Source organism: Aptenodytes patagonicus, chromosome 9, assembly GCF_965638725.1.
Source record: "Aptenodytes patagonicus chromosome 9, bAptPat1.pri.cur, whole genome shotgun sequence".
Taxonomy (NCBI): domain Eukaryota; kingdom Metazoa; phylum Chordata; class Aves; order Sphenisciformes; family Spheniscidae; genus Aptenodytes; species Aptenodytes patagonicus.
Genome location: NC_134957.1, coordinates 18,435,817 through 18,461,284, shown reverse-complemented (window position 1 = coordinate 18,461,284; position 25,468 = coordinate 18,435,817). Strand labels below are relative to the sequence as shown.

The window sequence follows — 25,468 nt, the reverse complement described above, 5'->3', positions numbered from 1 at the left end:
TTAGTTTGTTAGAAAAGTTGGAATGAAAATCAAGCAGGATAATATTCAACAGACTTGTTTTTCCATGTCTAAAAAGTTGTTCTTGTCAAATCCTTTTTCTTCATTTGTGTGCACTTGAAATATATGTAGTCTGTCAGGGTTTTGTTTTTTCCCCTACTTTTTGTGCTGCGGAATAGATATATTCATTTTAACATAAATTAAAAATTAAATAATTTTTTAAGGGTGTATGAAGACTGACGTTTTTAATAAATGCTAAAAATAGATTTCACTTGCTTATGCAGCATGTCTGTAATGCCACCTACTGGTTTTTATAATTTACATCTTTCTTACAGTGTAATAATGTGCATGTCTGCCATTTTACTACTGAGATGTCTTAAGTCCCACGACTGCCTTTAAAATAATGCATTAGACTTATTTTTTGTTTGAAAAAGGTTTTTCTTAAAATGCTTTGAATAAATAGAGAAACGAGGGAAAAGAGTATTTTCTTCTAAACTTCTAAGGTTACCAAATGTTCCTAAAAAAAAAAAAAAAATTCTGGGGGAAAAAAAAATTTAAAAAAATCTCCTAAAAATGATTTCTTATTCTTTTCAAGTTCTTAGATTGCTGTTTTGACATGTATAGAACATTAAGAAAAAACACCTTTTGCAGTAATCTGTTCTAGGATAACCTTTTTAGGTTTTTAAACTTCTGCATTGGGTTTGAGAGAAGTCAAGGCTGAAGCGCACCTTGCTGTTGGGGTAGCATGTGATAACGTTTGATCTTTAGTTACCGTAGGAAATTGTAATTTATTTGGTGCCTGAGAAAGCGTAGTTTACTGTACAGGCTGGTGCTGCTCTTCAGACAGGGAGTTCCATTGTGCTAGAGAAATGGAGGTAGTAACCAGAGGGTTTTGTCCCTGGCCACTAGATACTCTTTTAAATTACATGAAAATGTTATTTCATTACATATCAATAATTAGTACAGCACTTATGTTAGATATTAGTCAATAATTGAGCCTTTTAATCATTAATTAATCTGAATTATTAATTATTATTACTAATGATATTAATAACCTGCATTATTAATTAATCTGAACTTACTTTATGATGAAGTGTTGTTTTATGTAATGGAATAAGAATTTTCTAAGTATACATATTGGCGTTTCTTTATTCACTAAGTGTGATCATTTTCTTTTTTAGGAATTTCGGGAAGACATGCCTTCCATCCTAGCTGATGTGTTCTGCATATTAGGTAATTTGGGTTCCCTTCCTTTCAGCATTATGACAGATTTGGAGAAGTAAAAGCTTTGTGTGTTTGCTTGTTGACTTCTTCAGGAAATTTCATTTGTTGTTGATGTTTTCTCTATGGTTCTAGTTTTTCCTGTGGGTATGTGTGGAGTGGTTTTGTGTGGTTGTGTTTTGTTTGGTTTTTGTAATGTCTGCTTTCCATTCTTTTATTGAGTTTTCCACTCCTTTTGCAGCTTGTCGCTTCCTGTAATGATGTGCCTTTTTAAACTACTTTAGAGGGGTGTGCTTCCTTGGCCATTGTTTTATGGCCTGTCTTCCCATAGGAGTGAATTTATGAATTGCATTCAGTAGTTGACAATGCAAAAGAAAAGAATGGAAATAGAGAATCATAGCTAGTAAAAGACTGTGGACCAGGCAGTAAATGGTAGTTACTCTGAAGACACAGGGAAGGAGACTAGAACATTACATTAAGGCTAGGATCACACAGTTATTTTAAGTTCTTTTTTTCTCTTACAAAACAAGAAACTCTTATAAATGCCTCAAGTAATGATTTCTTTTTTCCTTTTTTTTTTCCATCTTCTTTTATACTAGATATTGAAACAAGTTGTTTAGAAGAAAAAAACAAGAGGGATCATTTTACTCAACTGGTGTTAGCCTGTTTGGTAAGTTGCACTTAAAGTCTTTTGGTAAAAGTATATGTCAAAATCTAACAAGAAAAATCAGACAGTTTTGAAGCTTGCTTTTTTTTTTGAGGAAGAGACTATTACAATGTTTTAACAAATTCCCAAATAATTTAAAAATGCATCTTCAAAGTGTTATGATAGAGTAATATAGTGTAGTTGTCCCTTGAATTCTTTAAAGAGTTTTGAGAGAACTTAAATTTTTCCCCCTGTCTGTTCAACAGAAATTTTGCTTCTGAAGTATGTTTTGAGTTGGACTTCTCCTTTATGCAACCTCCTGTCTTTAGAAGTGGCATTCCTAACCACATGGAATAAGCTTGATTTGTAGGAGTATTCAGCATATGAAAATAAGACTTTTTCTCCCAGAATATGAGACAGAATGGGTATGAGCTTTGTAAATACGCAGTTCTTGGTGGTAATATCCCTAGATGATATGCAACATATACTTTGTAACAAGCAATTAAGCTCTAGGGCTTGTTTCTTCAAGGTGCTCTTATATATAAAATCTACCACTGTAAAATTCCAATTTCACCTAAATAGTTTCTCAGTTGTCACTTCTATGTTTGAAGCAGAATGCATTTAGTATCATGGTATGTCATGATATTTGAACTTTTTTTTGTAGTCAGAATGCATATGTAGCGTTATATTATCCAAAGTAATAATCAGATGGTTTCTAGGTCTTTAACTGACAAATTTGATGTATGTTTTTGGTGTTTTTTAGTATCTTGTATCTGACACTGTCCTAAAGGAGCGTTTAGATCCAGAGACACTGGAGTCATTAGGACTTATCAAGCAGTCTCAACAGTTCAATCAGAAATCTGTTAAAATAAAGACAAAACTATTGTAAGTTTTGGGGCAAGGGTTGTTTGGGGAGTGGGTGGGGAGGGGCAATGGTAATTAGTCTGGTAACAATGTTTTCTAACAATGTGTAATGTTTCTTTTAATAAAATCCTCAGTTTTCTTTAGGAAATGTGTTTTGTTGCACTTTAACGTGTCATTGACAAAAGAACCTCGTTAGCCCTCTTAGTTTTCAAACTCTTGAGAAATGTAAAATCTTTTTTAATGTCACCTATTGCTATGGCTTTTGCTAGTGATTCCATATATGCAGATTAAATACTTAATATTTAATTTTATTTGTGACAAATGTGAACTTAGTATAAGAAAATTAATTATTGCTGTTGCATCAGTTAAGCATAGGCATTTGTTTTCATAAATAAGCCAATATAGTTATGTTAGTTTTGGCAACATAGGTTGTATTTTTGTGGTGTACGTTTGGTTTTTGTCTCTGCATCCAATGTTTCAGTCTCAATCTCAAAGAACACCACGTGAAACTAGAATAGGTCCTTAAGCACAGACTGTTACAGAGCAGTTCTCCAGCGTAGTGTGCAAGAACAAGCTTTACTGTTAAGTATAAGCATAATCTTGCTTTTAAATGGTCTGCATTTGAAATAAAAGAGCTGTATTTGCTTGGAGAATGTTCTCTACCTTGCAGGTATTAATTGTACTGCATTCTATAATTTTTGCAATAGCTCAAGTAAATTACAAGTTCTTAAAAATGTGTTCAAAATTAGCATTTTGTATAACAAATTTAATATTGATAAGAGCATAAATAAGCTTCACTGTGGATGTGTGTTACACAATAGTGTTCAATTTCTGTTTATTTGCAGTTATAAGCAACAGAAGTTTAATTTGTTAAGAGAGGAGAATGAAGGTTATGCAAAGCTCATTGCAGAACTGGGGCAAGACTTATCTGGAAATATCACTAGTGATTTAATCCTTGAAAATATCAAATCTTTAATAGGTAAGGAATTTGTTGAAGGAACATGGGCACTGGTTTTCCTACATGGTCTTATGACTACAGAGAGTGACTTCAGCCTGCTGTTTGAGATGATCTGTGGATCAAATAATACGTCATGCAGGCGTGTAGTGCGATAGAAACACGTATTGGTAGATCACCTTGGATAGAATTATGACATTTGGAAGTTCCTGTTTCTGTGGCAAAATTAGTTTTGGGAATGTTGTGTAGTTTAAACTTAATTTAGATACTGAATTTACAGTACAGCCTTAAATATGTATGCTGTGATTTTGATTCATTTCAGCAGTATTTTTTGAGGATGCACTTGTCATCTCTTAGCAGGCAGATTGGAGTGTCACAAAGTAATGCTTTTTGCTATTTTAAGGTGCTCGGTTCAATGCATGAATATTCTTTTAGTCTTAAAGAGGTTGAATAAGTGATTCCTTATGAAGAGAAATGAGAAGTAGTAAATGTTCTTCCTTTATCTAGTTCTGTTTCTGATTTGTCCATATTTCTAAGTTGAGTCTTGGCGAGTGTCACAATCAAAGTGCAAAATACATTAAAAACAGGAAATATCTGTAATTCCCCATATTTTACACTTCCTTTTTGAATAAAGAGTTTTATACAATATATTGATGTTTGCACCAGTGCCTGTTTCATATGGTGCCAGTGCAGTAATGGTCAAAAGGCTATGATACTATTTTATAAAAGATAATTTTTCATCTATCACAGAATGTTGCCTGAGACTGTCAAATCCCTGTAATAATACTGCTTGTTTTGGAAGAGAGCTAGAGAAGAGGATGGTTTTTTACTGTAATAACTAGCAAAATACACACTCAGTTTGAGGAATTTTATAACAAAATATTTTTCTGTCTTCTGGAATTTTAGGAATTGCAAGTAGACTTCCTAGAAATTGTCAAGTCTTTTAAAGTACTGACTTGCAGTAGGTCCTGGTATAGTGGAAATGGCTTTTGGGAAGGAAAGACTGATGCAATTACATATCTGCACAGTGGATGTGCCTGGATAAAACTTCTCATGGCACAATGAAGAAAATAGTCTAGATGTGGATTCTTTTGATATAAGTAATATTTCGGTCTCAAGCATGTCTCCTGGAGTTTTGGTGGAAAAGTTTATATAGTAAAATAGAGGTATGATTACAACATTGGCGTACCTGATCTATGTCCTTGCTCTTGCTCCCCTCAAAATAAACAAACTGTTCTCCCTAATGCTAGCAATAATACTGAATTAACAGGACAGTACAACCAGGTGGATCAGGTTGTAGCTCAAACCAGAACAATTTTTGGGGTGTAAAATAATTTCTAGCTGGCTGATTTGTGTGTCTGCATGAATATGTGTGCCAGCACAAGGGGAGAGGAAGCAGCCCATGCCTTTTGCTGGCACTGTGGTATGAGTGAGGTTGGCTTTTTACGTATTAAATATTTGCATTAAGATGGTAATTTCTAGTTTTTCTGTAATCTAAATTGAAAGTCCTGTTTAGTATCTTTGCCTAGTTCAGTATTCAACATAAGTCAAAATGATTGATGCTGTATTTACAGATGATCCAGATTATTTTGCTGTAGATAAATCCAGGCTCAGTTTGAACTGAAAAGCATTAACTTTAACACATTTGTGGTTTAGTAACAATGAAAATGAAAAGTAGCAATGTTAAACTTCTCTATTCTGTTCTTCTCCACTAGGATGTTTTAACCTTGATCCTAACAGAGTTTTGGATATTATCTTAGAAGTCTATGAGTGCAGGCCTGAGTATGATGACTTCTTTGTACCACTGATAGAGTCTTACATGTACATGTGTGAACCTCAAACTCTATGCCATATCCTTGGGTTCAAATTCAAATTTTATCAGGTAATGTATTTCCATTCTTAATTTTTGTTTTTGGTGGTTGGTTGTACTCAGTGTTGAACTGCAGTCAGTGATAACAGATTTTTGCTGCAGACTTTTTTTTTTCATAGAAATTAATTTCTGAATTGTAAAATTCCAGTATTGAAAGCAGTAATTTCATGATTTGAGTGGAAGTCTCTAATGTATGTTAGAGGAGAATGCTTAGCGTTCTCCAAGACAGCTGAAAACAATCTTGATACCTTCCATTTGAACTAGTATAGTTATATAAGGACTGGCATTAACAAAGAGATTGTACCTTATAAACAGAAGAGTTGTCCCCAGGAGTGAAGAGCATGTTTGCAAGGGAGTCATGGTTGATATTTGATAAAATATTAAAGGTTTTTAAAAATGTATGGTTAGGAATTGCATACAAGCACCATAAAGTGTGAAGATAGTTGAATGTGTTTGTTTCTGAAAATTCTGATTGTGTATCGCAGTTAAGTCTAGTGGCTTTGGAGTAATAGCAGTTAAATAACACGATAACAAGGAGAACTGTGGGTTAATATGTTTCATCTGAACTTTGAGTAGTTTCTTTTCTGTTTCATGACCACCTGCAGTGGTTTGATTGCTTTTTTCTTAAATTTGGATTCTTGTCCTTTTTAGGATCCAAGTGGTGAGACACCTTCCTCCTTATACAGAGTTGCTGCTGTCCTTTTGCAACACAATCTCATAGATTTGGAAGATCTCTATGTTCATGTAAGTGACAGTGCTTCTCTGTCAAATGCCAAAACTAAGAAAATTTTTAAAAAACCAGATATTTTACCCTATTCCTAAAGCTTCAGATTCAGGACATAGTATGTAATACCTGTATGCGTACATGTTTAATGTCTTTTAAAATTTCCAGCACTTTCTAATACTACATATTCAGATAAACACATACTGAAATATGGATGCTGATACACTTTGAATTATCTGTGTAGCATCCTCCAGATTGTTTACCTCCTGCCTGAATAGGAGATAGGAGGTAAATGCCTGATATGCTTTAAGTGCCCAAGTAACCTTCCTTAAGAACTAGACCGTTTGAGTGTTTTGCTTTACAAGATCAATTTTTGACAAAAGTGGTAGGACAATCAGCTCCTAACATTCTTTGTTTAGTTAATAGTAGGATTTTTTTTAAATTTACATATTTCTGAATAGGCCTCTGATTCCATCTACAAGAATTCTGACCATTGGTTAGGTTGAAAGAGGAAAATGGAGTTACATGTTCAGATTTAATCAGAGAGACTTATCCTCTCCAATCTGACAGTCTTATCAACCAACCAACGTACCAATTTGGCAGATGGTAAACAGAATGTTATAGTTATCAAAATAATTTTACATTGTACATGAATTTTTTAATTTCAGAATATCCATAGATATTTTAAGACTTTTAACTCTTCTACTGAAATCAAGGAAATGAGCTCTAGTTACAGCTATGAAAACTTTGGAATGTAGTCCTGCCATTAATTTGTGTGGCAGTTAATAGCATTAGTCACAATCTGACTTGTCAGTAACTGTCTCTGGCTTCATAGGAGTTTTTTGGCTAAAAACGTGTCAGGTAGAGCAAGAGTAGGAGTGCATGTCTCAGATAATCAGTGTGGAGGGAGGAATATGTGATAATGCTAGTTTGTTAAGGAATGTTTGTAAACTTACAAAACAAATGCTCAGACTCAGAATTACAGTGGCCTGTGCAGTCTCAACTCAGACCCGTATAGGTATGGGCATGTTTTCTGACAGTCTCACAGGTAGAATGGTCCCTGCGTTCATTTATACTGTTCACCCTCATCATGTTGAGTCTCAGTATCACTTTTAATCTACTTTCATTCTAGAATCTCTCTGCCAGTCTCTCTGTCTTTGTCTTTGCATGTTTGGGATGGCATTTTTTTCCTCTTTTCAGTTCAGGCTTAATTTAACTTGCTATGGGAGTTTCAAGAAAATAATTAGTGTGTAGGTGTGGAGTGTTAAGTGGTATATATTGTGCAGCTCCTATACAATAGCAGCTGTCAGGATTATTGTTCATATCAAGAATGTTCTCCCCATCTCTGCCCCCCCCCATCCCCTTCCAAGCCTGTAAGAACTGTTTTCCATTTTTGTGTATATACACACAGCCATATGTAACAAGTATTGCATCCTGAAGGTATAATTACCCCTTGAAATTCCACACTAGGTATTTCTTGGTGAATCTTAGTAGGTTACCTGTGTTTTCAAATGAGAAAAGTGTAGCTCTTTAAATCTTTTGCCTTTCCAAGTGGGATTCTTTCTTCCCCAAATTTCTATGAAACTGAGGAATTCTACTATCTTTTCTCTGAAGAAGCTGATGCTTAGTCTTTCCTTCTTCTACTGCCCATTTGGGAGGGGAAAAAACAGTAAAAATCTTCCCTTGTTAAAAACAATAGAAGAAAAGATTACTGTATCAAAGAGGTCATAACTCTACAGTAAGTTTTGATTACTTACTTGCAGTTAAAGTTTGAGCATGATTTTAGGAATCAAATTGAAGTTTGGCTTTCTCAGAAGAAAGAGCTTTTCTGTCGCACAACTTGACCTTTTAATTTTTTGAGTGTGGGGTTATATTTCTCACCCTGATCGTTCTCAAGTACGAGACTATGTTGAGGTTTTATCATACTAGGTATCTCTTAATGTAAGATGTTTTTTAAGGAACAGATGTTACATGTGTTTAACCCACATTGCTGATAAATAGGAAATTTGGTAAGCTTTAAATGGTATTCCTTTAAAATAAAGTGCAATCAAAATGTGTGTCTAAGTAGGTTACCTGGTTTTCCTTGGTGATGAAGTTTTTTTTTTTCTTTAGATGAGCAAGTGAAAATTTATGCTTTTGAATATTCACTTTGTTTTAAGGCACTGACCTTTGTAAATGTTGTCATAAAGTATGTGTGTAACTGTCACCATATAGCTACAGCGGAGTGGTGAATCGGAGAGGGGAAGGGGAGCTTATACAACTAATGGTTGTGAGGAAGTAGAACAGTATTATTTCTCCTGAGTCCTTGATTTCAGAATAGTCTGTTAATAGTATATTTCCTTGTTGGGATGATGGTAGCAAGGAAAAGAATCTTTCAGTGAGTAAGTTTATCTGATAGTAACAAGGAAGGAAAAACTTCTTTTCCGAGCTCAAGTGATCAAAAGTAGCAGTAGGTCACTTTAATTTTCAGATACAATGTTTGCTCTGGCTTTTTTTTTTTTAGCTTCTTCCAGGGGATAATGCCATCATTGAGGAACACAAGCGAGAAATAGTGGAAGCTAAGCAAATTGTCAGAAAACTTACGATGGTCGTCTTATCCTCTGAAAAGACTGAGGAAAAGGAGAAGGAAAAAGAAAAAGAGGAGGAGAAAACAGAAAAGGTATGTTCTGTGGATAGTTTCCTTTCCAAGAAAATTATTTCCAAGAAAATTATTTTAAGTTATTTTAAACTAAATATAATAATTGTTATGAAAACATTTTTATATTTATTTGGAACAGACAGGTATGTAGTTCTTGGAAGGCTTTTGTCTATCCTCTGAGTGCACTTCCATAATATTGAATGTACAAAAATGCATGGTTTGCAGCTTGTTGTGGATTTCTGTAGGTTTAATGTTCTTGGTTCAATGGCTAATTAATTTCTTTCCTCCCTTTTTGTTGTATCAGCTCCACTGAATATGACCCAGCATTCATATACTTCACAATCTTTAACAACTCTGTTTTCTAGGACCTGTGATAGTATAATCCTAGTTGATTTCTTAAATAAGGACATTAGTAAGAGTTTACTCCTTATTTCTCCCAATCAAGAATTGGGATAAAGAATTGCCAGACTTATGAATGCTGGTATAATTATCCTGCATTGTAGAAAAAGGTTTTAACTGAACACTTTTAGTTGTAACTGTCCACTGTGCTTTCCATTAGATCTGTGTCTTTGTATGTGTGAATGTATACTCTTCATTTAAGGTGCTACTACATCATGTATTGTTCATGTTGCTCTAGGTCCAAGTTGTTTCAGTGTGTCCAAGCCTTACTTTAAAAACAAAATTATTTATCTTAGCAGCCTTTCTGTTGTCATCTTCGTTTGAGTGTCTTAAGTACTGCTCAAACATCTTATTTAAAACAAAAAAAGTAAAATAAAAGCTTGATATTTGCATTTTATAAGTGGTGTACTGGAGAGGGGGGAGGGGTCCATCAGTCTTGACAGTTTCTGTTCTTAATTTTCTGTATCCTCCTAGATTCATTATATCAATCTGTTTTGTCTACTTATTCCTATTTTTTTCTACCCCACCTTGATTCTGTACATCTGACCTTCCTTCCTCCCTCCATTTTTCTTGCCTAGTTTGAAAAATCTAATTTCATTTTCTTCCCTCAGGCAGTTGATATAGTCACTGCTCTCTGGCTCTCAACTGCAGCCACATCTGCTGCTTAAACTGATTCCTTTCACTAGCTTTAAGTTTTTGATCCCCCTCCCACTCATTATTTCAGTATCCCTTTTGATTATACCACATTGCTTTGGTTCACCTTCTGTGCAGTCGGGTGAGGCTGCCTGGTATTCCCTGAAGCGTGCACATTGCCATGTTCTGATGGAAAACTAAACTCTTGATGGGACATGGGGAGTGTGTATATTGCAAGTAATGTCAGTAGAATTAAGACAGTTTTTATGGCTAAGCTTTAGAATTAAGAACTAGGGAATTTTAAGCTCCAGCAGAAACTGCAACATTTTTCTGAAGGATTACAATGACAAATAATGAAGTCTGAGCCTTTGTGACTGGAAAATGGAGAGCTGTACTTAACAAAAACAATTTCTGTGACTCTTTACACAGTTATGCAATGCATGCTGTTTCTTGAAAAGCTTGTTTCTGTGTTAGTATTTTTGTATGTGATTAGCTGTGAAATTCATAGCAATTAGTAGAGTAACTACATGTGAAAGCTGTTGACAGTCTAAATTTGAGTACTTTATATCCACTGTGCAGTTTTAATGTACAATTTTTTGACGTGGTACCATGGAATAAATGCCTGGATAAGGAAAATAGTGTTTAACGATTACTGACTTAACTTTTCTTTTAAATCCACAAAGTGCTTATTTTTTGTGGCTAAAATTTATTATTGTCTTATGACTTTAATATGAATAATTTAGTACTGGCAAATGCACTATCTACTTTTGCCTTTTAAGATGTGCTTGACATAACCGAATAATAGGGAGATACTTGAGAGGTCACAGAACTCAGCAGTATGGCTAGATTTGACAGCAATTCCAGACTGACTCTTCTCTGTGCCATGCATGCTTTTGCTTTTGGAGAGCATGTTTCAGAAGAGCTTGCTTACCTAAAGAGAGACCCGGTCAAGCAGCATGCGTGTGTGTGAGCAGTGACTGCTTTGGAAATAGCATACTAACACATAAAGCCCAGAAAGGCTGTGTGATAGAAACATGGATTCCAATATAGTTAGTAATCACCCAAAAAACCCCAATCACCAAAAATTTGGTGTTTAGTATTGAACTTTAACTGGTATGTTCATACCAATTAAATAACTGTTTTATGATGGGTTTTTTGTAATAATACGACTTCTAATTTGAGAAGTCTATTGTATTGAACATGGATTTCAACCTTTCTGCGTATACTGCACAAGTAAAGTTTTTAAACACTTCAGTAAAGGATCAGCATACCCTTTTGTTAACATGGTATATATTGACTTAAAAAGACAATTCTTGGCATCAAAGAAACTTGAAGTAGTTACATGGTAAAATAACATTAGTGTGTGCATTTCTAATTGCACATGTATCTTTTTAATCTTTCAGAGGCTCATCTTGTTCTGATGTGCAGATACATTTTTTTATCCCCGAAGGAAATACTAAAATTTCATTACTACAGAACTTCAACGTGAATATAGAACAGATCTGTCCATTTTGTTTTGTTCTGAAACTTTCCTCTGCATGTTACTGTGTACTAGACTGTTTTCTGTTTTCAAAACTATGAGAAAAATAGTTGCCAGTGTTATAAAGAAGTTTTAAAAGGAAAAAAAATACTAAAAAATCCATGCAAACTATAGAACCACAGAAGCATCTGCTTTGTAATTCATTTTTGTTCTTGTCAGTCTGTCTTGTCTGTTTGCATGATTTAAATAAAACTAGTTTTTTGCCTTAAAATGTTTAAACGTTTTGTCCTAGACTTGTAATCTTCCCTCCCTTGGTGTAAACATCATCTTAGGTTTGTAGTTACCTACAGCTAGTTTGCTGTCACTATTCCTTACCATTAGTCATTTACAAATAGACTTTTACCTTGGGGACCAGGGAAAACCAATTTATAACAATAAAATATATCAATACCATGCCTTCAAGCATTTTTACATGGGCATGGTCTTAAGAGGAAATAGTTTACAATTATGCCTATATTGCAAAATGGGATATTTGGAAAACTTCCTGTAGACTTGCACTTAAAACTAGACTCTCCTAGAGTAGAAGCTAATGTGAAACTTATGATACAGACAAACTAAGAGACAGGTAAAGGTTCTGGGTTTGGTTTGGTGTTGTGTTTTTCTTTGTTTTTGTTTTTGTGGGTTTTTTTTTAAGTAATCTGATTTTTTGCAAGAGAAATTCATGCTCTTAAATCCAGAACAACACACAATGTGAATGATTCTTAAATGCTTGCATTGTTCTTAAAATGTTATGTAAAGAAATAAGCTGCAATAGATTGTGACATTTTGAAAAGATCAGACATATGTCAGATAACTTTATAAACTTCTGTTTTGAACTTTAACTCTTTTCTTTGATCCAGATGTTAGATTCTTCGTGGACTGGTTTATAGCTTTTGAAGTGTGCTTATTGTCTAAATGTCTAGCTGAATTTTATTTTACATATTTTTTTTATTATATAGTTGAAATAGGTTCTTTTTTTTTCTTCTCTAGCTGTGAATTACAGCTGCATACTGCTTAAGGAGAAATATAAAGAAGACTTTAGTGATACACTTTTTCATTGTTTGTTATCTTGCAGCCTCCTGATAATCAAAAGCTTGGTTTATTGGAAGCTTTATTAAAAATTGGTGATTGGCAGCATGCACAAAGTATTATGGATCAGATGCCTCCGTTTTATGCTACTTCACACAAGCCTATTGCGATCGCCCTTTGCCAGCTTGTACATGTGACAATTGAACCTCTGTACCGCAGGTAAAGTGAAAAGTAGAATTCTGTTGCTACATAGGGGAAAACTACTATTTATTTATAAGCATGGATTCACTAATAAGCCTAACTGTATTGATACATTTCTAAAATTTTCACTTTTGTTTCATGTGAAATGCTGCACATCTTATTTTTCAGAGTTGGTGTACCTAAAGGAGCTAAAGGGTCACCAATTTCTTCTTTGCCAAACAAGAGAGCACCAAAACAAGCAGACAGCTTCGAGGACTTGAGAAAGGAAGTGTTCAACATGCTTTGTTACCTTGGTCCTCACCTCTCCCATGATCCCATTTTATTTGCAAAAGTGGTGCGCCTTGGAAAAGCATTTATGAAAGAGGTTGGTATGACAGAACAGCTTGTCAAAACTTGAAAAATACCAATTCCTCTGATGTCAAAAAATGCTCAAGTCTTACTAATTGTGTATATATTCAAATACTGAAACATTGACTAAGGACAAATCTGGAGAATCTTATTTCAATTCTTGATCGTTTTTATGATCAATAAACATAACAAACATTTTTATGAACAACTTAAGGCACTTTAGGTTTATAACCAGGAATATTTAGTGATAACTGATTTCTCATTATGGTCTTCATCTTTTAAAACAATATCTGTGTATGGATTTTTTTTTAAAGAAACGAACATATGATACTAATTGCATGGAAGCTTTTACATTATTAGAGCGACAGTGTAGACAATGGGGAACAATAACCTAATACATATCCAGTACTTAAAATAGTACTTTCTATTCCACATGTTAGGTTACTTGTGAAGTAGGGGATGTTGCATCTTTTTAATTAGTGAGGTCTCCCCCTGTTCTGCCAGTTAAAATGCTGCTATTCTTGAACTTGTGTCAATGACAAATCTCTGGATGCCACTAAGGATGGGTTCAATATGGGGATCTCAAACACCGTATAAAGCCTCAAGTTGCCAACTTTAGAAATAAAATGGCCTCTTGAGATTTGTTGTTGTCTTTTGACCATATCTTTACCATGTATATATTGAAAGATTGGTAGTATGACCTGTTTTAAAAGGCTGCAAATTGAATTTATATTCTGAACTCCCCTGGAATGTACTCAGTAGCTCAGACTGAGGCTAGTGATTTCTTTGGGTACTTTTCTGGCAATTTGCTATTTGACTAGCAGATTTTGTTTTATTTTCAAGTCAACAATAGAGGGTTTTAAAATTTTTTTTTTAATAGAAGCTCAGAGAAACTTTGGAATTCCTAGTTTTTGAAATTTATTATTATTATTTATTATTATTAATCAAACCACACACACCTCAACTTAAAAATCACTATTTTTGTTACCTAGCTTTTTATTTTAACTTACAACTGAAAGTTGGAGAGGTTGGTTGATCTAAATGGTACTAGAGGGGAGATTTTCAGTTTTATAACTTTTTTTTTTCTTAAAAGTATTTTTTTATTTCAACTACAACTAACAAATACTGGAATGTTCAAAATTTACGTACCACCTGAGGGGAAGCTTTCATGGCCAGCTGTACTTGATGCAGAGCTAAGAACACGGCTAATTCTTGGGATTGAAGATCTTTTTGTCTAATTTAACAGATTTTGGCAAGAGAGTTTGCTCTCATCGGGTTCCAAGATGCAATGATAGGGTGACAGAAGCTACACTAAGTTTGGGTTCCAAGTAGTCTTTGTAATAAAATCGTGATAACTTCAAGTGGTTCCATCTTCCCCTACTTCCATATCTTTGTAGGAGGTATAATTTCTCAGCATCTTCTCATCCAGAATGATAAGATTTCCCAATGGTTAATACTCTTGTTTTATAGCATGCTTATTTCTTGCTGGCCTGTGAGAAGACTGATGTTTGCCTGATATGCTATGTTGCAGTGACAATGCAATTAATTTGGAAATTATAATTTCAAGGGAATAATTCATTTTACTGCAGACTATTAGGACTACTTTGTAATTAAGTTCAAGTACTGAAGGTTTGTGAGAAAGGCCTTATTTCTGTGGATATGTACAGTAGAATGGAGATTACTTGGTTATAGGAATCTCTTGTGCAGTTTTACTGTAAATATATGAATATAATAGTTTAATGTGTTTCTGACAAGAATGAGCAACATTTTAGCTATTTGCTCTAGGTTGGAACTGTGAAGAAATTCGTCAGTGACAGAGTGGTTAAGGTAACATAGGGAAAGTTATTTTAATGCACTATTGCCATCAGCATGTTGTAGTTACGAAACTACATTTAACACACAGTAGAAATACTTATAACTGGAGGTGATTTTGACTGTAAGTTAACCCATACAGTAGTTTAAAAGTTAGACTACTAACATTGCACTGCAGCTTTCATGCTCAAGTGTACCTTTAAAATGATTGTGCACTTACTGGTGTGATAGCTTAATATGCCTTTCACGGTGAGCGGAACAAGAAGAGAGAAAAGAAAATAATTTAATAATGAAGACTAAAAGCTTAAGAGGGTATTATTGTGAGAGAAAGGTGGGGAAAATAATCTATGGCTGTTGATAATTGGGTTGGAAGTCCTGGGGTGTTTATAGGTAAAAGGTGAATGCTTAGGGCATTTTTTTTTCCTCTCCTCCAGTAAGAAAATTCAGTATTTCATATATAATAGTAAGTTTCCGTAATATTTTAGTTCTTACCTCTTTTTGAGCAAAAGTGTACAAAGCCCCTATATATGTAAGCAATGCATTTTATCTATGCATTTGAATTTCTGTTCAAAAATATTTTAATGCTGACAGATCTGGAAAATTAAACATTTACTAGACATGTGGCCCTTTATGCTTTTGCTGAGATAGCCTTGTTCTGAAACTGTAACTGTTACGTTAACTATGCTACAATTAACATGATTGTCTTTTGTTATAGTTTCAGTGTGATGGAAGCAAACAAGAAGATAAAGAGAAAATGGTGAGTTTATTTTGGAGGATGGTGTTTTTATGCAAGATTTTAATTGAGACCAAATGTTTAATAACTGTACAACTCTCCTTTTTCTGTTGAGTTTTATGCTTTAACAAATATACGTTATAGACTTGTCTTGATTTTTTTTATAGGCAGGTTTGAGCCAGTCATGGGTTTTTTGTATTCCTGTCCTTTTTTCTTTTTTTTTCTCTCTCTCCTGCATTCCTCATACCTAATCTTGTTCTTTTAGTCCACTGCATTCTACTTATTTGCTCAGAATCAGCTGGAGGTACTCCAGCTGTTTATTCTATAAATACACTTTTCATGGTGGCACCTTGTATCTTAAAGAATTTACTGGGGAAAAGCATAGAGAAAAAGAGAAACTAGAAGTAGGGGAGGTGTTTAGTAGTACAATGGCTAATTTTTCTTTATTGGCTAACTTATTTCTTTCTAAATTTTCTAATTTATTGAATTATCAAGATTGGTCACAATGAAACCCAAGTGTCCAGTTCAGATCTAACATATAAAAACAAGTTGTGTTTTTTTTTTTTAAATTAACAAGCAAGTTTTCAATATGAAGTTTGGGCAGTTTTCATTATTACTTTCATTATTATTTATTACTCCTGTTTCTCACTTGTCATGATTTCCTGACTTCCTGAATCATTGCAGAGAAAATTAGTCTCTTCTGTTTTGTGGTGGGGTGGGGGGTGTGTGTTTGTTTTTGTTTCCTGCTATGGTTATTCTAACATAGCCCAATGGGAAAGATGTGTTTAGTAAAGGGCGAGGATAGGATACTGAAAACATGGAAATTGGTACTGTGCCTTGGGAACATGTATAATGCCTTCAGGTTTTAATTTGGGATTTTGAAAATGGAAGTAGTGGCAAGGAATACCTTAATACATTGAAAGCAGTTGCCAAAATCTATTTTCTCCTGTTGCACTTCATGCAAGTCCACAGTATATCCTTTTTTAAATGATGTATTTGATTGGAAAATCTGAGTGCAACTTGCTGAAAACTTCAGCAGCTTTGCTCAAATATCTTATGTAGGCAAATAAAATATTGACAGTATATATGGCCCATAAATTATCTAATAAAAGATATATGATGAGAGATATTTTTAAGTCCTTTTTAGATTTTTTTTGTTTGTTTTTGTTTAGGAAGTCTTAATCTTGTGGCAAACTTGTATTTTATCAGTCTACTAAGACGTGCAATTTGTGCATCTCTGCATAGCATTACTTCTGATGTACTTACTTGATAGTTACCTCGAGTTTTTTGTCTTTATTTCAGGAGATACTGTTTAGCTGTTTGTTGAGTATTACCGATCAAGTCTTACTTCCATCTCTTTCTTTGATGGACTGCAATGCATGCATGTCTGAAGAATTATGGGGAATGTTCAAAACTTTTCCATACCAGTACCGGTGAGTAGAATAACTTGTTTCCATTCTTTCGAAGTGGTCTCTTGAATTGTCAGTACTAAAAATAGTTTTCCTTTACAATCTTTCAAGGTACCGTCTTTATGGGCAATGGAAGAACGAAACATACAATAGTCACCCACTTCTAGTGAAAGTTAAAGCTCAAACCATAGACCGAGCCAAATATATCATGAAGTAAGTTGTCTAATTCCATAAATAATTATCAACTGTGATACAGTGTATTGCATGTCACCGAAACTTGACAAATACATTCCGTTTCTGACTCAGTAATTTTACTGATTATCCTTGCTCATGGAGTATTTAATGTACTGTGATTAAAAACTGTCAAATAAGTAAGGATACAGACAGATTTGTCACCAATAAGGGTATTTTATCTGTGAAAAATGTCCCATTAAATTATTTAAAACCTTTTCCATGGGTGTGCTGCTGTTTGATTAAATTGCTTTGCTTATGCAAATGTCAAGAGTGCAACATATTTTCTCTAGGTATGGAGACTTTTTAATCTGAAGAGTCTCAAAAGTCTTGTCACAGTTTCTACAGGTTTGGAAGTAGGGCAATAAGTTGAATTGAAGGGAGCGATTCATTCTCATCTTCAAGTGGGCTCACAACAATTTCAGATTTCCCTCACACTTAACGTCTCTGACATCATTGTCGGGGATTTGGGTTCTCCATTTGTTGTTGCCAAAAGCAAATGCTATGGTTTTATAATGTGGATAACTAGAACCTTTCTACATAGGCAAGACAGAATAATTGTTACTGGGTAAAAGACTTTGGACTTGCAGCTGTGAAAGCTAGAAACAATGATTTTGATATTCTCCTGACTTGCTGCATAGCTAGCATAGACCATAAAACTTTACATCCCTTCTCTTGTACGGTGGATTTCAGTTGTGCAGATGAGCCACAGTGCTGTCAGTTGTTGAGATTGCTACGTGTACAATTTCCTTCTGTGTATCGACTTCAGGTTTCATGTTAAGCTCATATCTTCAGTAGGGAATGCTGTGGAAGCGTAACACAATGAAATTAATACTGTTTTTCAATGAACTGAATGCAACAAATGCAAAATGACTGATATGTGGCTAAATTAAATGTGCAGGAGAGATTAACAGCATCGCAGGTGTTTTTATATGTGGTATAGGTCCCACTGACAACTTCCGAATACAAAGTGCTCCAAGTTGAAACTAGAATACAGCCCATAATAATATAGGGACAACTGATTTGTTTGTACTGTCTGCACGTTATAGGATTATAAATTTCAGATTCCCAGAGGAGTAATATTTCTATGCTTAAATTTCTTAAAAACACATCCGCCAGTGAGAATTTAATCTCTGCGACTAACAAAGGTGTTTCTTCACTGGCACTAACCTGTTGTTTGAGTATTCTTTTAGCTTGTCTGTTGCAATAAAGTATGTTCTTTTTTACAGGCGTTTAACTAAGGAAAATGTGAAACCCTCTGGAAGACAGATTGGGAAGCTCAGCCACAGCAATCCTACAATTTTATTTGATTATGTAAGTAGTTACATGTATTTGAATACTATTTCATCCTAACAATAGATATTAAAGTATGGGAAGGGACCTGCTGTCTTAGTGAGAGGGCAGTTCTAATTTCATTATTTTTTACTTTTGATGCAAATTTTAAAATATGGTAATTTATTAGTAGTGCACAGGTCTGAGATACTATATGTGACAATAGCTCTTGAATAACCACAACTGCACAGAAAATTACATCCACTTATTTGTAGGAGCAAAGTATTTAATTTGGGATAGCTGAGGTGGGTCTCAGAGATACAGGGATGTGCTGATCAGGTTATGCAGAATGCAAATTCAAGAAAACATAAAGCTTTGAAGTCTGAAATACAGCTACGAAGTCGGGGAGGATTTTTAAGATTACGTGGTGCTACAGAATGCTTGAGAGGTGTAAAAGTATGTTGATGGACCTCCACCTTATTCACAAATATGACTTGTGATTATTGATCTACCAGTTTTCAGATTTTACTTGAAGAAACTAATACTGCAATACACACGCGCGCACGTCATGTACCAAAGGGAACATTGTAAAATTTGATTAATACAGTTTACTTGTATTCTTTCATGACCTAGGTTCATTTTTTTTTTTAATAGTCTTTTATTATTAAGTAGCAACAGAAACTCTTACTGCTAAGGTTTAGGATTCTTAAGAAATCTTAGAAGAAAATGAGTGGAATGTTTTTGCAATTTTATTTTCTGTAATTGAAAAGAAAAATAATTATACAGAATTATTTTTACATGTTAGAGATGTTTCACTGATATCTCTAAGGTACTAGGTAAATTAATGAGATAACCTATTACTTTGAAAGTGGTTTAGGACCTTCTGAAAAAATTAATTTCAAAGGCTGTTTTGTGTAGGTTTTGAAGACAAGCATTGTTAAATGGTTTTAATTTATTATGTGAAAGATAAGGAATACTGTTCCTGTTCAGCTGAATGTCTTTTGTAACTTTCAGATTTTATCACAAATACAAAAATACGATAACTTAATAACTCCGGTGGTTGATTCACTGAAATACCTCACTTCACTGAACTATGATGTTTTGGCATGTATCCTTTTATGTGAATCAATATGTCTAATTACTGATAAAGTTGCAGTTGTAGCCAGATTAAATCTGTTGTCTGTGAGTAAATGTTATCTTCTATTGTTTTCTATTATTGCTGCTTTTTGCTGGAAATTTTAGTGATGTTTGCAAATATGTTTGCACTCTTAATGGGTCACAGAACCCTCTCTATCTGTTCTTTCATGCTATTAAAATTATACTTTACTTTAAAGGGTTTTCTTACTACTTTCACTCTGTTCTTGAAGGCATAGTGATCCTGTAAATGCTGAGGTAAATACTGCGTTTTAAGTTACGATTTCTTTCATGATTTTATTTTTTTATACTGTAACTATGTTAGTGGATCCTCTATATCATGCTTGCTATACTTGCATATCATGTTCATATATTACAAATTGTGGAGCTGGAAAAACAGATCTGTGTAACTTTTGTTTTTACAAATCAAGGAAAAATATTCTCTTTAACTCCACTAAAGACTGTATCATTGAAGCTCTGGCAAACCCTGAGAAGGAGAGAATGAAGCATGATGACACTACAATCTCGAGCTGGCTGCAGAGTTAGTATTCTCGTTTTATTTATTACATTAATGTTTAAAATACTTCACCTTCCCTATGATCTACCATACTATTGATCATTATGATCAGTATTTCGCTTGGATCTACCACCTAATTTTTTAAACAAAACAGAGAGCTGGCAAGTTTAATCAATAGGAAAATATTTTTTCTTTGTATTACAAAAATACATATATTGCTAACATTCCACGTGTACTTCGTTAATCCTTATTTAATGATTAGTATCTCATGAGGTGTAGTCACAGCTGTTTCTCCTTGCTTTAGGTCTGGCTAGCTTTTGCGGTGCAGTTTTCCGAAAATACCCAATTGAACTTGCTGGTCTACTTCAATATGTAGCCAACCAACTGAAAGCTGGGAAAAGGCAAGTCTTGTAAACTGATCTTTATAAACTCAATTTTTATAATGTATTATTTGGGTGTTTGCTGATGCATGGGTGCTTGATGTAGTAGTCACTCTAGTAGTGGTAAAACTCCATCCATAATACCAGGAAGGTTAAGAAATTTAAATAGCAGAAAGAATAATATCCTCTTTAGTACATTATTTTTCCTCTAATTGTATAGCTGTGACATATTATTTTTGAAGTACTGATTTTTCATCTGTAACTGATTTTAATGCAGTTTTCTTAACAACTAACCAGACGGGAGAAAACCCTGCTGGTCTGTAATATTGTCATAGAAATTATTGTATGTTATTTAAAAAATAAGTATCCATGATATAAAAGGGTGTGACTGTTAACAGTTTTAGTTTTTTCTTTCGCATAATGTCTTCTCTGCAGGGATGGCTCTTAACATTTAAATACTATTTTAAATACTTTGTCCAATTTATTTAATGGCAGTTGAATGGCTTCTTGGTACATCAGTGTTAATCATAACTCAAAAAAATTTTTCAAACAAGGCTTGCAATTTGAATCTTCCTTTTCCTTTTGTCCTACCATTGTCATCACTTAGCATTATTGTTTCATTTATTTATTTAATTTTAATGTGTTATTTTTATCACATAGGTGAGTATCAAATTTTTTCTATTATGAATCCCTATATGCTTCTTGAAAGACAGCTTACCAGTGGAGATAACGGAGCATGTTATTTTAGGGTATTTATGTTGAGAAATCTAGTTCTGCAATGTAGACACTCAGTCTCATGTGCTCCCCTGTCCCCAATTTGTTTTGTATTCTGATGATGGTACAATAACATTGAGCTACAGAGGAGGGGTAAGTAATGTTTCTTGTCTTTCCCCGGAAGTAAGTATTAAGACTAAGTATTTTGAAAAAAATCAATTTATTTTTAATATTCAGTTTAGTATTTGGGATCATAGGGAAAAAAAATGGATTTACCACTATAACCAGTTCCATAGGACTGGAGTATTCAGGTATTTGAATTGGAGTATATGCTGGTATTGCATAGTTCCTGGACAGAAAACATACTTATGGTAGGAACAGCAAGCAAAAATATAAACAATATGAATTATTTAAATATAAAACTCTGGTTTGGAGGGCATGGGTCAATACTTTTTATAAGTAGGTCACATAAATTTCAGAAGTTACTGGAAAATACTGCTGATTTTGAATGATCATGATACAATTTACTGTACTTCTGTTGAGGAAAAGTCATTGCCCTTACAGAACTCAGAGCAGGAAGTAAAGCCTAGTCTCTGGAGTGTTTTGTATATTCTGTGTTTTAAGTAAAAAATGTTTTCCATGTTCCAAATAACCTCTCCAGACTAATTTTGCCAGTAAATTTCTAAGGCCGTGTACTATCGTAGAAATTTTTAATAAAATTTAAAATATTCCATGTTCATGAAATAACTGTATAGATACAGTATGAAGTATGTAAAACAACAAAAGGGAGCAATAAATTTTATGATTAATTTGTTGATACTTAAAAGCTAATAACACCACACTCGCTGTTATTTTCAAAAACAATGAAATTGTTCTGAAGGGGTTCTGAAATCCAGCTGTTGAATGCCTGCATTGTTTTTAAGTACTAACTTTTTACTTGCAATAAAGAAATCCCTGTGTGCTCAGCATACTAGTTTCTTCTTCAAAAAAGAATTAATGTTATTTAACATGCATCATAGCGTTGCTTTGTACTGTGTATTGAATGACGTAGCTTCCATTTCTTAAACATATAGCTTCCATTTCTTAAACGTATTTTCTTGTTTTTACTCCACTTCTGTTTTCTGTGCAGCTTTGATTTGCTTATTTTAAAAGAGGTAGTGCAGAAAATGGCAGGGATAGAAATTACAGAAGAAATGACAATGGAACAATTGGAAGCCATGACTGGTGGAGAACAACTAAAAGCTGAGGTGTGTTTGTGTTAAATTTAATTAATAATAGCTATTGCTTATTAATGGTGGTTCTAAAGACTGATTCATGAACTCTGGCAGCATAGCTGAGAAAGGTGTTACTGCTTTCATCAGAGAGCTTCCCACTGCATTGAGCTTACAGGCCTTGCAGACAAGGCAATGTATACATGAGCCTTAATTGTGTTTCACAGCATCTCATATTAACGAAAGTAGCCTTCGTTATCCAGTGTTATATGACAGACCTGTCAATTATAGCAGCCAGTGAGCTTGTACGTTGTGCGGTCCTGCTGTTTTAGCCCTGCTCTGGGGGTAGCAGCTCGCTGTTGAGTAGAGTAACATCTTAAACCATTTTAACAGCTAAAGCTGTTGCAGCCTTGGTGTCAAAGACCTAGTTGAGTCTGACCTACGCTCAACTCTCTAGTGAGTTGAATAGCTATAATCGGAACTAAAATCTGAAATTCCTGTATTGAACAGAGAAGAGACTTTGAGCAGATGACAGCAGACCTAGGTCTAAAACGCAGTGTCATGATGCCTGAGCTGAAATATCACTCTGTTTACTGTGTAAAAGACAGACTAATAGCATGCAAGACTAGTTAGTTTCTGAGTCTTACATACATACATTGAAGTACAGGATCCAGAGAGAGTGTTTTATTGATGGACAGGAAACTGTATTGATGTTAATTCATCGGTATTTCTGCAGTCAGAAGCACACATGGTTTCCATTTGTGATGCACTGTTTCCAAACTTGGGTAACTTTTTCTGTACTATACAGGGTGGATACTTTGGCCAAATCAGGAATACAAAAAAATCTTCTCAGAGATTAAAAGATGCATTATTGGACCATGATCTTGCCCTTCCACTGTGCCTGCTTATGGCTCAACAGAGAAATGGTGTGATCTTTCAAGAGGGAGGGGAAAAACATCTGAAGCTGGTGGGAAAACTGTATGATCAGGCAAGTAAAAACACTTGCATTTATAAGAACCCCTCCTTTTCTTTGGTAACTCCTAGTGTATCAGCACAACATATGAGTTCAGCACAATAAATACGAACGTGTAAGAATTTTCAAAATTAGTTACAGTGATCTCATTATTAAAATATACGAGTGTATTAAATAAATACTATATTGACAAGTGACTTCTGAGTGAAAGATTAAAACATCCTTTGTCGTGAAAAGTTAAGTTCTTATTTCTTAAGTCAGCTATTATATTTTTCTGATCTTACTTTGTTAGAGGAAATTTATTTCTTCCCCCCGCCCCCCAAAAAAAGAAGCAGGCTGAATTCCTTTGCCGCCTTAGGCAGTAGGAACTAGTTTCACTTCATTCTGGTAGAACAGAATGCTCTTACAGTTCTGCTGGCTTTTGTAGGGCTTTTTTTTTTTTTTTTTTGACTCCCATGTGGCATGGAAAATTTATCATCTCTACCCCCATAAGAAAATTCTTCCTGTACTATGTGTTGTTAACTTAAAAAAAAAAAAAGAGAGAGAGAGAACTTTCAAGCATTCCCTAAGTTCGCTTTTGAACAAAATACTGTTTTTGCTAACTTTTTGTATCTTTCACATGTAGTGCCATGACACCCTGGTACAATTTGGTGGGTTTTTGGCATCCAATCTAAGCACAGAGGATTACATTAAGCGAGTGCCTTCTATTGACGTTCTCTGTAATGAATTTCACACACCTCATGATGCTGCATTTTTCCTCTCAAGACCCATGTATGCACACCATATTTCAGTAAGTAGAACTCTTCTGTTTCCTTGCTGTTAGTGCTGCTGTATTACGTGTTATCAATATATGTGTTAGGTTCCTGCTAAAGTTTGTTTGCTAAATAAAACTTGCAGAAGCTTTATGAGTAGAGGTAGAAAGAGAAACTGTGGGCTGGAACAGGTTATACTTTATCTTCATATAAAATACGGCCCATGTGTCAGCTTTCACACAACTGACAGAAGTTGTAGCTAATGAAATCATCTCTTCTGATGATTTGGGTGATCAGTAGGAGTTCTCTCCCTCCCTGTTCCCCCAAATGTGTAAGTTCTTCTGTAGATGTTTTTCCTCCACAGCAAAAATCCATATAAATGTTGCAGCTGCCAAAAGGTGTGGTATCTCAGGAACTATCAGAAATAAATTTGTCCCTGCATCTAAAATGTTAAATATCGAGAGCAATTTTTACTTGGTGTAGTATAATGTGTTACTATAACAACAGGTAGCAGCATCAGTGAAGAAAGATAAATCCATCCAATCTGGATGAATACTGAAAGTTCTGTACGATGTTCTTCAGTGCTTTATGTACATAAATGACATTTCACATGTGTAAATGTTTGTTATATAGAAAGGTTTTTGAGAAGTTAAGTTATATTGTAAAAGTTAAATTACATTGTTATGTACAAAGACTACAAATTTTTCATTTTTTTAATCCACAGTCAAAGTATGATGAACTAAAAAAAGCTGAGAAGGGAAATAAACAGCAGCACAAAGTTCACAAATACATTACATCGTGTGAGCTGGTGATGGCTCCTGTTCATGATGCTGTGATTTCTCTGCACCTTCCCAAGGTTTGGGATGACATCAGTCCTCAGTTTTATGCTACATTCTGGTCTTTGACAATGTATGACCTTGCCGTCCCACATAGTAGCTATGACAGAGAAGTCAATAAACTTAAAGTCCAGATGAAAGCCATAGATGACAATCAGGAAATGGTATGTTTATATAATTTTATGGTCCAGTTTAAACTTTCTAACCTTGAAAGACTTTTTTTTGTGAAATGTTATATTAAGGTCCTTTATATCTGGGAGATTTTGTCAAATCCATTCTGATTTGTTACATACACATAGTTTGGATTGACTCTTCCTTATAATTCCCAAAATAAAAGTACCAGTGACTTCACAAAGTGAAAATTAATGGAAAATCTGTGTTTCAGAAAGCAATCTTTGACACCTGTACCTGTGGTTTAGCTGTTCACTTCTGTCTTAACTTTAGTCGGCC

At 34.3% G+C, this 25,468-nt stretch overlaps 1 protein-coding gene across 3 annotated transcripts in view; it reads left to right on the top strand.

Moving 5' to 3' along the window:
* THOC2 (THO complex subunit 2) overlaps nucleotides 1–25,468 on the top strand; it is a 55,362-nt gene that overhangs the window by 9,671 nt on the left and 20,223 nt on the right. For 2 of the 3 annotated variants that reach the window (XM_076347314.1, XM_076347315.1), the window contains exons 4-23: nucleotides 1,179–1,230; nucleotides 1,818–1,888; nucleotides 2,628–2,749; nucleotides 3,574–3,707; nucleotides 5,399–5,565; nucleotides 6,205–6,297; nucleotides 8,781–8,936; nucleotides 12,542–12,714; nucleotides 12,865–13,060; nucleotides 15,572–15,613; nucleotides 16,892–17,022; nucleotides 17,110–17,211; nucleotides 18,459–18,543; nucleotides 19,516–19,609; nucleotides 20,096–20,176; nucleotides 20,457–20,553; nucleotides 22,376–22,493; nucleotides 23,266–23,445; nucleotides 24,056–24,220; nucleotides 24,907–25,182. In XM_076347314.1, coding sequence (XP_076203429.1) covers nucleotides 1,179–1,230; nucleotides 1,818–1,888; nucleotides 2,628–2,749; nucleotides 3,574–3,707; nucleotides 5,399–5,565; nucleotides 6,205–6,297; nucleotides 8,781–8,936; nucleotides 12,542–12,714; nucleotides 12,865–13,060; nucleotides 15,572–15,613; nucleotides 16,892–17,022; nucleotides 17,110–17,211; nucleotides 18,459–18,543; nucleotides 19,516–19,609; nucleotides 20,096–20,176; nucleotides 20,457–20,553; nucleotides 22,376–22,493; nucleotides 23,266–23,445; nucleotides 24,056–24,220; nucleotides 24,907–25,182 — 2,535 coding nt within the window. Of the gene's footprint in view, nucleotides 1–1,178; nucleotides 1,231–1,817; nucleotides 1,889–2,627; nucleotides 2,750–3,573; nucleotides 3,708–5,398; nucleotides 5,566–6,204; nucleotides 6,298–8,780; nucleotides 8,937–12,541; nucleotides 12,715–12,864; nucleotides 13,061–14,829; nucleotides 14,872–15,571; nucleotides 15,614–16,891; nucleotides 17,023–17,109; nucleotides 17,212–18,458; nucleotides 18,544–19,515; nucleotides 19,610–20,095; nucleotides 20,177–20,456; nucleotides 20,554–22,375; nucleotides 22,494–23,265; nucleotides 23,446–24,055; nucleotides 24,221–24,906; nucleotides 25,183–25,468 lie in introns of all 3 variants that reach the window. The other variant, XM_076347316.1, reaches the window with a different exon arrangement.